Below are 16,354 nucleotides of genomic sequence, written 5' to 3'. Positions count from 1 at the left end.
TATTCCCAAACCAATTACAGTTTCAAGTTAATAATCCGCTCCATGTTTATAATAGTTTCATGTAAAGAATCGTCAAAAATTGCAGGAAGAAATGTGCAAAGAATCTAGGGGTAGAGAAATGGGCTGAATTGGGCAAATAATCTAGGCGGATGGATTATTTGACCCAATATGACAACAAGAAATTTATTTTAGAATTTAGGGCAAATGTTATAATGACCATGAAACTCGTCATATCGGTATGACGAGTTCCATAAGATATATTTTTTAATAGGTCGTGTCATATGGGTCTTATAGCCCGAATCATTTTAATATATCTTATAGGTGATGAATACCAATAAAAAATTTTGAATTTTTTAAAAAAATTAAAAAAATATTATTTTATCCCTGATGGAATTCGTCACGTTGGTATGACGAGTTCCAACGGGAATAATTTTGAATTTGTTGACAGTTGGATTGGCCGTTGTTGACCGGTTAAATTTATAAAAAAAAAATCAATGGAACTCATCACACCGGTGTGATAAGTTCCAACGGCTATTTTCAATTTGAAAAAACTAGTCGTTTATAATCGTTGGGTAGGGTAGTATAAATAGAGATTTGAGTTGGATTGATTTTTCACTTGGAATCAAACATTCTATCGAGAGCAAAAACTTTTGTGTTGAAGATTTTGTGTTGAAATGGCCTCGAGAGAAGAAATATTACGTCTTGATGATGTGCATATTTTGTCGATCAAGTTGACTACAGTAACTTTAATTTGTTTTATTTCATTTTAGTTTTGAGAAAATTATAGTATTAATATTAATTATTTATGTAATTGTATTAAATAATTTATTTTTAAATTGTAGCGAGAAGAACGAGCCATTTGTCATTGAGGAATGACGAATTAAGAGCCACATGAGCAGAAGGTGATATATCTTTCATGATATGGATTATATAAAGCGACGTTTCTTCACGGATTTAAGGTGATGTCGGCACTGATATCGACATTAATTGAGCGTTTGAGGCCTGAAACACATGTGTTTCATTTTCCTTGTGGTGAAGTGGCAATAACATTGGAAGATGTCGTGTATCAACTTGGCGATCCGATTAATGGTATTCCATTGGTGCTTCGCAACACTTATTCACTAAATGTTGTTATTTTAAATTTATTAGGAAATGAGGCTCCAGTCGATGTCATTGATGGGTTGCGAATACTGATGACGTGGTTGGAAATAGAATTTAGAGTAAATGAACAATCAACGGAGCAAGAGGTGATATTTGCAGCTCGAACATATCTTATGACGTTGATTGGAGGGATCTTGCTACCGGATAAATCGGGCAATTTGGTGCATACCCAATATCTTCCGATAATGGAGGATTTAGTTGTATGTCGCCAATATAGTTGGGGTTCTACAATTTTGGCTTTTTTGTATCGTGAACTCTGTAAGTAGAGGTGGGTATACGGGCTACCCATCCGTTTAGCCTGCGGGTTTTGACGGTGCGGGCTTAAACAGATCGGTTTAAAAAGCCTACAATCATAAACGGTTTTGAATTCTAAGACTCGCAGCCCGTCTATTTAACTCGCGGGTTAAACAGGCTTACCTGCGGCCCGTTAAATAAAAATAATTTTAAATGCTTTAAATGCAATAAAAATAATGTTCTAATTTGCTACACCTTTAAAAATGATCCAGTAACTTGAAAAGGAAGGTAGCACCGTCAAAAAATAAATAATATTTAAATTTTATTTTAAATAGCCAGAAATGATTATAAAATAATATTTTTTTTAATTTTTTAATCATTATATATATATATATATATAACAATATAATTACATAAACTCAAATTAAAAAAACAATATTCACTTATATCACCAAATTGAAAAACAAATAAAACAATAAACATATTATACTTTTATAAAACACGATTATTCAATGCTATAATATGAAGACACATAAGTGTTTGCAAGCAGAAATTCAAACAGAAAAATTCAACAAAGTCAAACATTATACATAGGCATGTAAACGATGTTCATGTTCGTTCATTTAATAAATAAACGAACATAAACAAACAATTTTTTTTGTTCATGTTCGTTTATTAAGAAATATAACTTGTTCATGTTCGTTCATTAAATAAATAAACGAACATAAACGAACACGAACATAAACGTTGGAGACCCTACTAGGGGTATAAACGAACCGAGTCGAGCTCGAGTATTGCTGAGCTCGACTCGAACTCGAAAACTTTCAAAGTCAGCTCGACTCGACTCGAAAACTCGCGAGCTTAAAATTATCAAGATCGACTCGAACTAGAAATATAATATTGAAACTCAACTCAAACTCGAAAAGGCTCAAACTCAAAAAAATTTAAGAGCTCGATTAAAACTCGAGACTCGAGCTCGATTGAAGTTGCCCCAAGCGCAAAGATGCTTAAACCTATTCTCCCCCATCTTCTTTTATATAAGTTACCAACCCCGAGCTACTTGTTTGCGACTGGTGTGGGATTGCATAACGTTCCTCCACTTTCTTTCTTCATCTCTCCTTCAACAACAGTCGAGATGAACACATATTGTGTTTCATGTGATTGCCGACCTTAATCCTTGGGGATCAAACAAACATGTCCTTAGCTTCGTGCTATGTAGAAGTTGAAAATTGGGAGATGAGAGAAGTAGGTTAGTTTATTGTTCACACCAACTCATACATCAAAAACCATTCTTTCTCGGCTAGCTAAACTTCCATATCCGGATGGCGCACAAAATTTGTTTGATGAAACGCGTTAAAGAACTTCTCAACCTATGGAATAAGGCCTCATCATTATTGGGACTCCTCTTTGCTTATCGGATAACCAACTGATGCCGCAGTCACATAGGGTTCTGGCACAGTGAATGTTGTCGGTGCTGGGTATGCAGCTTATGGATCATTCAAAAAGAACTAAACCATGTTAATATTGGTGGTTTTCCAAATAAAATTGGGTTAATTATGGAATTGGTCATCGGAATATCAGATTAATTAATATTTTTAAGATACTTACAAATTGGTCACCAAAATTTATTTAAGAAGATTGGGTTAAACATAAATGACTGAACATAACCGAACGTTCACGAACATAAATGAACGAACGAGATCTATGTTCATGTTCGTTCATTTAATTAAACGAACACAAAATCTTGTTCATGTTCGTTCATTTAATAAATAAACGCACATAAACGAACTTCCCGCCGCACGGTTCATGAACGGTTCGCTGAACGTTCAGTTCATTTACAGGCCTAATTATGCAAATCTAACAAATTTTCTTTTGTAAAAGCCTTTAAAAGTTGAAAAGTATGTTTTCAATTTTTTCTTTTACTTTTTTTTCTTATTTTTAATCCAAATATTACGTGTCATGTGATATATTATTAGAATATCACGTGACTTTTTATAATTAAAGAACGAAATGGATAACATACTTCATGAAAAAAATAAAGGTCAAAATTAAATAAAAAAATCTTTAGATACCAAAGTGATAATGATGTAAATTTTATAAGACTAAAATACTATATAAATCTTTTAATTTTTATTTTTTTTAAATGAAGAATAACTTGATACATTGTAAATGAAATACTATATAAATCTTTAAATTTTTAAAATGATGTAAATTTTATAAGACTAAAATACTATATAAATCTTTAAATACCAAAGACAAATGCCCTAATAAATTTAAGAACTACAATGGTTATAAGTAACATCATATTTATAGGTAATTTATTTTTTTCTATAACATTCTTTAAGTTTATTTTCTCTAAAATTTTATAAATTTTAAATTAAGCGGGCTATTACAGGCTTCGCCCGCGGTTATACTCATTAAACCCACAGGTTTAACGGTCCGGGCTAAAAATCCTGCAATTTAAGCGAGCTTCAGTTTTTATGTCCAAACCCCGCACGGATCGCGGGTTAAATGGGTAGCCCGCGGGCCTTAGCCCATATACCCACCTCTATCTGTAAGGCGACCATAGTCGTTGCAAGGTATCATCTCTCGTTTACGATGCCTATTACATCAGCTCCTATGGAGTTTCCTCTCGTTGCAAGGTAAATTCATATATTTAAAGTTTTTATATTTTTGAATATTTTTTAAATATTTTAAAAATAACAATAAATAATGTAATTTTTTTAGATGGCGACACTGAACAATCGATACAAAGTTGTCAGGTGCAACCAAAGTAGATATTCGGATGAGGATTGATATCGCCGGTAGATATGCGGTAAATTTTAATATTGTTTACACTAGCTTTGAAATTGTAATATTAATTGTTTAGTTATATTAAAATAATACTTTTAACAGTTTAATTGGATGCCTTATTATGAGTCGGATATCCAACGGTGTCTACCACCAATGTTCTTTGAAGGAGCGGAGACATGGTGTGCCGTAACACCATTGCTCCATTTTGCAATTATTGAGATTCATGCCACCGATAGAGTTTTGCGACAATTTGGGTATCACCAACTAATAGAAATTTCAATATTTAACATTGGTGATTTGCATAAAATAGATGCGTGTGGAAAACATAACGAAGATTGGTCGAGGAAGCATGTTACATTCATACATCAATGACAAAATAGACATTTATGATTGTCTAATCGTTCTGAGGTACAACCCAAAGATTTTGATTTCAATGTTTCTCCTTACCTCTAAAATTATGAAACAAATGGGAAACCATACTTGAACACGCCGGAGGAGCGGTCTGAGTGGGAAATAATGAAGGCAAAATATGGAAGAAAAAAAATCATTATCTTCATCAACATCTTCATCTTATGATTCCGCCAATTATTATCCATCGCAAGAAAGTTATGGTGGATATGGTGCATATCAACCATCGATGGAGAGTCGAGTAGCGTAGGAACGAAGTGGGTGGGATTAAGTGCCACTTTCACAATAATTTTCCTCGGAACTAAAAGAAAGAGGTCCATGAGATCATCTTCTTCATCACATACAATCTCAATTTGAGGCAACGACGTCAATGATGGCGTCAAATACCTTGAATACTTCATCGTTTTCACCCGAAGATGTAAATCAAAGTGGTGGAGTAATGTTTAGTACACCGGAACTGGAAGAAGATGAAAATTAAAAAGGCGGATGACCATGACAAAATCGACGAGCACCGCGTCATTAATATTCTACCACTCCTCGACATCGACAAGAATTGCGTAAATATAAGTAATAAATTTGTTTATTTAAGTTTTTGTACTCAATATTTAATTGTAAAAAAATCATTGATAAGTAATAAAATTTAATTACAAAAATTTCATTCATATTTAGTGCAGTTTATAAAAGTACAAGTAGTGCAAATACTTCTAGAATGGGTATCGGTATTTCCTTTATTATTTTCAAATAAAATTAGTAGTTACTAGCAGTTGGGGCTGACAGTATCGATACTATGACCATGGTATCGATACTACTATGTAAACTTGTATCGGTACCCCCTTGGGTATTGATATCTATTTTGCATTCTGGAATTTGAGCAAGCTGGTAGTATCGATACTTTTCTTACTTAGGGTATTGGTACTACATGAACAATATCAATATTGTTCATATAGTATCGATACTGTCAGAACAGTATCGATACTTTATACGTGAATTTTGAATTTTTTTGAAAACTTTTGAAGACTTTGAACAAATTCAATAAAGTCCAAAAACATTTTTTCCCTTAATTTGTTATATCAAAACATGGTTCAACATAATACAAGTTAAAAAACATAGTTAAAAAAGACATAGTTACAATACAAAAAAATACATAGTTAAAGTACAAAATATTTTATAACGCATATTTTAGCATCCATCTCGATATTTTGGAAGATGTGGACAATATTTTTTGTTATGACCTTCACCTCTACAGTGGCCACAAAGTTTGGGTAGACCTGGCTCTCTTTGTAGATCATCCATATCGGTATGAATTCGACTAGATTCAGGTCGACCTCGTAACTTCCTACGCAATTGAGGATTTGGCAATCATTCCTTAGAAATTATGCATGTAGGCTAGTATGCTTCATTTGGGAGGTACTTGAACTCACAACTATAAATGTTGTGCATAGTGTGCAAGCTATAACAGTTATCATCATATATGTATGGGTCAATATTGATGTCCATACATGCAAAAACAGCGTGAGCGCATGGGAACCTAAAAGCTTGAAATCGACCACAATCACACCATCTTCTATTCAGTCTACCAGTGATATTGTAGAATTACCTCCCTCATATGGTCGAACTAGTGCTTGGACAACGAAATCAGAATTAAGTCTGGAAAAATTATGGACAAACATCAATGTCATGTGTTTGATTCTTTTGCATTGCCTTCTCTAAATCTAGAGCCCAATTTCTCCCATCGTTGATCATGTTATCAATTTGTGCACTTTTGTCTACCCATACTTTACCCAACCTAAAGTAGGTCTCCCTAACAATACTTGCTATCGGGAGATGTCGAGTCGCTTTCAACATTGAGCTAATACATTCAGCAAGGTTGGTAGTTATATGGCCATATCGTCGACCCTGAACATCATATGCTTGTGATCATCTCACCCTAGAGATTTCAGCTACGAATTTGTACACATCATCTCCGTATCTTCTCAGATTTTCAAGTCGAGCACGGAAGTTTGGTCAGAGTAAAGCATACCCTAAAAAGTAGTAAATTAAATGTTTTTGAGAAATAAAAAAACATAATTGAAGCATAAATAATTAATGAGAAATGATATAATACTTACCCATGTTGATAATATCTTTTTTGATATTTTTCTGCTTAAACCTCTTCATTGCATTCGACGTGATATGACGTATACAATAGGCAGGATATGTGTGGGAGGCGTCTATCTATTTTCGAGGCTAGAAATTATTCTTAACAACCCAGACGAACGATCTAAGATCATGCAAACCCCATCTTGAATGACAACATGAGAAAGCAAGTTGGAGAGAAAGAAATTCCCAAGTTTCCTCGATTCATTTTTAACAATGACAAAGGCAATAGGGAAAATATTTTTGTCTCCATCTTGTGCAACGGCTATCATCAAGGTGTGTCTGTATAGCCCATACAGAAAAGTGTCATCGACTTGAATCATTTGTTTGCAAAATCTAAACCCTTCGATAACTGACTTAAACGCCCAAAACAAGCCACCAAAAATTCTCTTCTCGGGGATAACGTCTCCCTCAAGCGTGACTGCAGGATGAGTATAGTACCTAACAATGGTTCTAGAGATGAAAAATTCTATTGTTTGTAGCAAACGTGGTAGTTCATTATATGACTGATACCAATCACCATACAACATGGTCATTGTTTTCTGTTTAGCTATTCATGCCTTGTAAAAAGTCAGAATATAACCAAATATATTCTGAATGGATGCCACTACCACAGAAACGTGCACTCTTGGATTTTTTTTTCCACCAACATCTTCACATAAGAGCATATGACATTTGAATCTAAATGTTTGTGGTATTGTGTCAAGGAGGTCATTGTACATGAGTGTTGTGCATTGAACCTTGTGACTTCCCACAACATCTTCCGTTGTAGGAATGATACTCGTATCCTCTATTTATAGCCAACATCATGGTGTATACACCATACGAAATAAGTCTTTTGATCTGACTCCGCTACATAGAATTGAAGATGAGCTTTTATGCAGTACTCCTTGATTACTAGTTGTGCCTCTTTTTTTGTTTCAAACTGAGACTCAATGGCCAACTTAGATGACCGCTCGTCTGAAGAACCCCAGTGAGAAGCACATAACACTGGCATATCATATATTTCAGGATTTCACATAGCATCGTAGTTAATGTCATGCATTGCAACTGCATGATGATACCGAGGCAAATTATGGCGAGACATTTCAATATGTTTTTGCCCAAACATTTGGAGCATTTTGCATTCAGTTTGTAGAATTTTGTCATTATAATGGACAATTGTGAAGAATTTGTTGTTCATTATTTGAAATGTATTTAGTTAGAAGAAAAAAGTTTGTTGTGTAAGAGATTGAAGATGAAATAAGTGTTTTGTATGTAAGAGATAAAAGGAGTATGTTATGTATGTTACATTTTTAGCCGTGACGAGTTCCACGAGCATTGTAACATTTGTCCTAGATCCCAAAATAAATTTCTTATTGTCCTATTGGGCCAAATAACCCACCCACCTGGATTATTAGGCTAAAAAACCAGAGAAATGTAATATTTTATTTACTTGTCCCTCAACCCATTGACTTTTCAGTATGTTCAAACTCAAACAACCTGACATAACAACATCATTTGCTTAAACAGTGTTTGAAAATTAACATAATATATAGAATAGTCCATAACACAGTTTGATGTGTGGAAAAAGATATCATTGGAACATAAAATTATACACAAAGAAGCTTCTTTAATTAAATATTTATTCATACCTATTTTAAGATTTTGAAAACATCAATTCAATGGTAAATCAATGGAAATTGTATGGAGAAGTAATTAAGTGTGCTACCTTCTACCAACATACTACGAAAGTGGTGGATTCAAATGTTTGGGAGATTTCTCCACCAAAACGTAGAGAAAAAATAAGTACAAAACTCGTCACTTTAAGGAGACGACGTTGATTTTCAATAAATATGTAAATCGCTTAATAACTTTGTCATATAATGCATATATTTTTTAATTTTTTTGTTCACTTAGAAATCAAAACATATTAATTATTCAAAGAGAAAATAACTTCAGTGACCGAAAATGCCTTATAATATACGATTTTAACCAACTTTTTTTGGATTTACGAAAATGACCAACAAATTCGCAACGCGAACTCCAATTTCGCAACTCAGATTCCAAATTCACAACACAGAAGTCAAATTCGCAACACATAAGTCAAATTCGCAAAGCGCGCGCGAATTTTATTTTCGAATTCGAAACACAATATTTATTTCGCAACACAAATATAAACAGTATAATCGCAAATCATAACCTAAAACCCTAAATTACAACTCAGTCACATTTCCATCTCTCACTCTCTACGACGACATCCGTCCCCATCTCCGACAAAATCCGTCCCCATCTCCGACGAAATCCGTCTATCTCCATCTCTCAGAGCCACCCTCACAACCATTCACGGTCAGAAATGGAAAATAAACCACCGAGGGTTAGTTTTTTTAATTATTTGTATTTTGAAATTTTTTTATTATTATTAGATTTTTCATATTTAAATTGATGATAAATTTACTGGTAATTTCAGTAATAGATTAACCATTTCACTTAGATTGCTTAGTAAATTCATTCGGTTGCTGCCAATACTGTTAAACTATTTAGTCTTTAACCCTGTGAAGTTAGTATTTGTCTTTGTTTTGTCTTTTGGTTGAAGTAATGCAATTCATTCAAGTTTCAATTTGTAGAAGACTATTTGAAACTTAAATTCACAACCCGAAAATGAAAATCACAACGCGATTTTAGTTTTGCGTTGCGATTTTCATTTTCGCGTTACGATTTTAAGTTTCAGAAACTATTCTTCTTATGCAAATTGAAACTTGAATGAATTGCATTACTTCAACCAAAAAACAAAGACAAATACTAATTTCATAGTGTTGCGAATTTAAGTTTCAAGAATAAACTACTACTCTTTATGTTGTCCTTGAACCTGCACTAAACCTATATATTATCCTTTTAAATGTTTATATAAGTGCTTACTTCTAGAATGTTATCTGATGCATTTTGTGAACTATGATAGAATAATGACTTGGGTGAATACCGTGCAAGTTTAAAACATATTTGGCTTTGTTTTCACTGTTTAATATCATGTCTGTTTATAGTGTATAATTTGTAGTTTTTGGTATATCTAACTTGGTATGTTTATTGTTTTTATAGAATTTTTTTTCGGTTTCATTGACCTTAAGGAATAAATTAAGCCTAGCCACTACAATTACGTCGACGTTTACACCTGTACAAAGAAAATTGTTTGAGGATATTTGCTTTGGGCCATGGCTGAAAGTACAACATCCGGTTGGAGATGCTATGTTGACCCATTTGTTTCTTCAGACCATGACTAACGATCTACCCGAGAGGATACAACGTGGTGATGAAGAGATATGGTTTCATTTTCCTCCGACGTATACTTGTTTTGGGCGGGAGGAGTTTTGATTAATTATTGATCTACGCTTCGGACACGATGATGTAGGTGGTACACTAGTCATATCACCTGCCCATCATGGTTATCTCGGGTTTTTCCTAAGCTGACAAAGGCAAAGCCGAGTTTACACGTCGACGACTTGAAAGGATTATTTGTTAAATATGGTTTTACTCAGATAGATGACCTTGATGTTGTCCAAGTATGCCATTTATTACTTTTGCATGTCGACTTTTTAGGCAAAGAGGCCAGACAACCTATTCTGAGGACCTAATATTATTGGTAGAGGACTTAAATGCATGAAACCTATTTCCGTGGGGTTCATATCTATGGAAAGCTACCTGAAAAAAGTTTTCGTCTTCCTTTGAGGACCGAAAAAGTTTGCGTGGCCATGGTTCCAAATACACTTTGGCAGGCTTTATTTGGGGACCGACACATCATTGAGCCTCTTCTCCACCATCACCTCATGATAGGCGACCGACAAAGATGCCACGACATTTATCTCCATGTTCTCCACCTCCACGGGATGAGTTAGGGGAGTTACGTGATGAGGTCAATGCTTTGCGTGAGGAGGTCGGTACTTTACGTGAAGACAATGGTGCATGGCGTGATGAGGTACGGTCTTTACGTTGTTAGGTAGAGGTTTTACGTGATGACAATAGTGCTTTACGTAGTGAGGTATCTACTTTACGTGATGAGGTAGCCGCTGTACGTGAGATTGTTGCATCATTGCAGAATGAGGTAAATTTGTTTAATACTATATTAAAAATGCAAATAACATTTTTTCGACATTATTTATTTGTTTATTTACTGATTTATGTATTAATTTATTTTTAGTGGCCCGATAAGGTAGATGTTTTACGTCAGGGTTTTTCTTGCACGACGGGGTTCACGCATCAGACGTCATACACGTGTCATTATGTCTCCGTTCACCCCAATAGTGTCAAGACTCCGTAAGAAGAAGCCCGATTCACCTGTCATCATTCAAGAGGCCTCTCCTATCGTTCAAGAGGCCCCTGTCATCGTTCAAGAGGTCCTTCCCACCGTTCGAGAGCCCGATTCACATGGCATAATATGTCGACATATTGATAAACCCCCTCACGTGCCCGACATGATAGATGATAGTTGGCTTTCGTATGAGTTACCGGTCAGTACCATTCCGGTATCTGAAGTGGAGATGAGAACACTACTGGACACAATTATGGATAATACCCTTTGGGCTAAGACCGCAATTGATTTTTATCTACATGAGCAGAGCCAGGGGTGTTACACTGACATATGCAAACTCGACGATGATATGCATTTGTTTCTTGATCGGTCTTGGTGGGGTGTGTTATTAGGGGTTGAAGACAATGGCTATTTCGATGGGGGGTAAGTCTTATATTCTTCTTATATTGCATTTTGATTAATTTTTTTTAAAACTTTATGAAATTCACTAATATATATATTTTTGAGAGACACTTTATATGTGTTGGGTAATGGAAAAGCTAAACTTTTTCCTGCGTGGTGGGAGGTCGATAAGGTTAGTATTTATTTTTGAATATTTTAAAGGTGTTCATAAATAAAAATTTGATGTGCGCAATTGAATTATTATTTATGATTGCAGGTGTTTTTCCGTGTTTTGGAACGTCGTCATTGGCTTCTCGTCGAGCTTCAGCTCCCATCCCCAAAGACAATGGTATATTACAGCATGTTGAATTACATACTATTGTCTGATTTGAGAGATATTATTTGTAAGGGATGGAGCACACTCATTTGGCTAAATACTTGGATACGATTGATTATTGGACTAATTCTAGAAACAAGAAGCCAAAGAAGTTTAAAGTTACAATGATCAGAGACGAGACTGTGCCACAACAAATGCAAGGAGCCAGAGGGGATTGTGGTCCTCTCGTATGCATGTGCTTAGAACGTTTGACGACAGGAAGTAAACAGTTTCAACCTCCCACAGATAGAGATAGAGGTGCAATAGGATTGTGGTTTCGGTATTTTATAGCTAGAACGATATATGCGAGACGTTGCCTACCTGCATCCACGTGCTGAAAGTGTGCATAAACAATTGGTAAGTTTGAGCAAGTGTTGTTAACATATATACTCTTTGTTGGTTTTAAAATGTTTGGTTAAGTACCTATAATTCAATAATTTGTTGTTTGTTGGTTTTAGATTTGTATAAAGTGTTGTTTGAGTAAATGTTTAGTTTCTGCAGGTTAATCCTGAAGTGAGCTGCGTGAAATTGATGTATTTGTGCATAAACAACTGTCTGCATGAAATTAATGTATTTGTAAAAGTTGATTTGTTTAATTGATGAGGAAATAAGAATTATTTTTTGCTTGTTTAATTGATTTGTAAAAGTTGATTTATTTAATTGATGTGTAAATAATTCTTATTTTTTGCTTGTTTGATTGATTTGTAAAAGTTGATTTATTGTTTTAAATTTCAATTTGCATTATGTTGAAGGCAAAAAAGACCTGTTGAAGGTACACTTTCGTAACGCGAAAATTAAATTCGCAACTCGAAAGTCAAATTCGCGTTGCGATGGTTGCGAAAGTCAAATTCGCAATGCGAAAGTCAAATTCGCGTTGTGATTTCGCATTTCGAATTTGACTTTCGCAATGCGAATTTGACTTTCGCAACAATCGCAACAAAAAATCTGATAACTGATAACAACTGAACAGATCATAGCAATGTTCAAACTCAATTTACTAATGAATGTCTAACTGAAATGTAAGCATTCACATATACAATACAAATAATACAACGTTTGCATTTAAAAATCACCTAAGTTAATAAGTCCCAAGAGGTGAAGCCGGTTATGATTGGGATTTTGATTTTGATTACGATTTTGATTTCCTTTTGCTTGGCACCATATGAGCTTTGGATTTTGATGAGGATTCATATTTTGTTAGAGGAAAAGATGACTGTGATGGCACTGGTGATCCACATGTCAACCTTGTATGACAACTTTCCTTGCACCGACTACATGTCGATATCCTCTTCTCTTCACCCTTAGACGGTATTCGATCGTGAGTTTTTGGTCGGCCAGGTAGCCTGCTGTCCATGACTGGTGGCAAAACTGTTTGTAAGTCATCTGGTATGTCCCACTCAAAAGGATGTGGAATAGGGTAGACAATCTCGACATAAGTCTGTCGATATACTTCTGTAGTGTAGCAATCCATAGCGTATGCGCTTGAATCATCTTGGTTTAGATGAAGAGCAACTTTTATAACATGGCCACACGGAAACCAGATGTTTGCCATTTCATACAACTACACGTCTTTGCATTTAGATCGACAAGCCCATTTAAGTTATTATTCAATACTTCAAACAAAGTGTTTGAACATGGTTCAACTCTCCATGACGTTAACTTCACAACACGTTTCGTTATCTTTTTTTCAGTCCATGTAGTAACACGACGTTCCAATGTTCCTGTAAATTTAAATAAATAATACTTAGTAAAATATATGATAAGTTACGAATTTAATGAAATAATATCTGCATGGTTTCTTTTCTTGTAGTACCATTGTTAAATAGAGGCTCGAAAAAACTCCATTAACATAGTAATGGGTAATTTTCGGGAATGACGACTTAGAGCGTTGATTGATTCTGCACTATTAGACGTCATGAAACCATATCTTGCTCCAAGTTGATGTACTCTTGACCATCTTTCAAACTGATATCTTCTAGTGTTTGAGCACATTGAGGCAAAAACACGTCTTAAACAATTTATATGCTTATTAAAATCCACTTCCCGATAAGCTTTTATAGTCTTCCAGTATGTCCATTTGTGATTTTTTATACCAACAGATCTTGATTTTAGATTTCTGTACAAATAAATACCACAAAGTCCATGAAAAGCATCTGGGAAACACCTTCTAACAGCGTAGTCAATTGAGTTTGCCCTATCAGATATGATTTTTAGATTGCTAATAGGACCTATGTAATCCCTAAGATGCCCCATAAATCATGTCCATGAATAAGAGATTTCAGATTTGCCAACCCCGTAAGCTATTGGTAGTATCCCATTGTTAGCATCCATGGCTACTGCTAATAAGTTTACTCTAAGGTATCGACCTTTCAAATGTGCTCTATCAACTATAATAATTGGGCGCATGCAAGTAATAAACGAACGAATCTACAAAATAATATACACAATACATAATCATTTAAATGTAAAATGCATGTAACTAACAAAAATGAGTCAATAAAATTATATTGATTTATTAACCGCAACACCAATGGCGATAAACAGCAACTCAAAGCGTCAATCTCTATCTGTTTTGATATGAGTTACCGACCCAGGATTTTTTAGCTTTAAATTGGGACAATAAGTTGGCAGTTGGGCAAACGATGCTTCTGGAGACCCCCTCAACAATTCCAAGACATAACATTTGGTTCTCCAAGCTTGAGAATATGAGATACTAATCTTGAACCGAGCATTCATGTCAGTCATAATTTCATGTCCCCGATATACCCTGCCATTCAAAAACATTAACTCAGCCAGAAACCACCCAACACCTTTTTGTTTGCCTGTCTATGGTGAGGAAAAACTTGGGTTCTTGAACATGTATGTTTATCAATAAAAGTCCTAACTTGAAACATTTCGTAATCTTTTATCCTCTTTGTAATCATACGTCACGTACAGTTTTTGTCAATCATACACTTTGTTTCGAAACGATCTTTGTTTGATTTGTTAACTTTTAGTTGATAGCCATCTTCCACACATTTCGTATTCAAAGCTATCTTCAAGTCTTCCTTTGTATCAAAACAATCATCTTTCTTGATACGAATAACTTTTGTGTAATAATCAACTACTATCTTTATCAACTCTTCTTCCGGTATCTGAAGTAATTCTAGCATATTCCAATTATACTCCCGTGGCATTTTCTTCTTTTTCTTTTCTTCGGGGACTTCTTCTTCTTCTTTTTCTTCTTCAAGGTTATATGAATTACAGAATGGATGTTCAACATGTTCATTCACAGTCGTAACTTCCTCCTCATTATTATCAACAACATCTTCCTCGGCAACGGGTATTTCATCATTAAAATTCGGGTATTGACCAATATCAAAATCATTACATGCAGGGTCTATTTCTTCTTCTGAAACATCATCAAAATCTGAGTATTGACTAAGATCAAATTCCGGGTATTGACCAAGATCAAATTTCGAATACTGACCAGTACTCACAATTTTTTCTGTTGGCTCATAATCGTCTAACTGGTCAATACGAAAACCGGAATTTGGTGCTAAAATTTGATTGGGATTTGGATTAGGAAAAAGTTTTGGGTTTTAAGATTGTGTTTGATATTGTGTTTGATATTGTAAATGTGGTGAAACAAAATTTTCTTGGTGATGAAATTGTGGTGGAACCATTAAATTTTGAGGTTTATAACAACGTTATACATTGTGAGCACCATAAACTGGGGTTGAAGAACTTAGTTGATTACTACCCGCTACTGATCCAACTTCACTACATCTAGGTTCAACAACATACAATGTAACATCATCTTCTTGCGAAACACTAATGTAAGCAATGAATCGTTCAACATCTTCATTGTCGGTTAACAAATAAACTTTACCTTTTCTCTGATAAGATAGCCTAAATCCACTTAGAGGCTCTAAATTTAATTTCTTTGCAACACGTAACATTAGAGTTTCATAAGTTAACTTTTTTAATGATAGTTTTAGTTGAAGATTCATGGGTAAAGGCATATATTGTAAAACACCATGAACATTCTCCCATGACCCTCCAAAACACAAATATATCCAAACATGCTCAACATTAGATGATTTCATTCTACAAATTGTAAATTAATTTACTAAACAAACAAGCTATAAACTACATATCATCACTAACTTAGAGAAAAACATACCTTTATTAAGTTGATAGTTGATAATTTGGGAGAGAAATCATTGAAAATTATATAGAAATAAAATTAGGTAAAAAAATTAGAGATGGGAAGGATGTCGTTGGATATAGGAACGGATGTCGTCAGAAAGAGTGATAGATGGAGATGGAATGAGTTGCGATATAGGGATTTAGATTATGAGTTGATGTTGCTGCGTAGTTATATACCCAAAACATTTGTGTTGCGAAACTAAAACCTGTTGAATTTGAAAATCGAGTTGCGAAAACAAAATTCGCATTGCGAAAACAGAAATCGAGTTGTGAATTTGAAATTCAGTGTTACGAATTTGGAAATCGCGTTGCAAATTTGGAAACTGAGTTGCGAAATTGAAGTTCGCGTTGCGAATTTGTTGGTCATTTTCGCAAATCCAAAAAAAATTTGT

At 34.5% G+C, this 16,354-nt stretch overlaps 1 protein-coding gene across 1 annotated transcript; it reads left to right on the top strand.

Annotated features, from left to right (window-relative positions):
* The first annotated feature begins 962 nt into the window (after positions 1-962).
* Positions 963-1,427, top strand: LOC120159966 (protein MAINTENANCE OF MERISTEMS-like). The gene has a single exon (XM_039170448.1). The coding sequence runs from the start codon at positions 963-965 to the stop codon at positions 1,425-1,427; it is 465 nt and encodes a 154-aa protein (XP_039026379.1).
* Positions 1,428-16,354: the final 14,927 nt, after the last annotated feature.

The sequence above is a fragment of the Hibiscus syriacus genome, unplaced genomic scaffold (assembly GCF_006381635.1).
Source record: "Hibiscus syriacus cultivar Baekdansim isolate YM2019G1 unplaced genomic scaffold, ASM638163v2 tig00111388_pilon, whole genome shotgun sequence".
Taxonomy (NCBI): Eukaryota; Viridiplantae; Streptophyta; class Magnoliopsida; order Malvales; family Malvaceae; genus Hibiscus; species Hibiscus syriacus.
Note: the sequence above shows the minus strand (reverse complement) of the source record. Positions and strands in the feature narration are given on the sequence as shown.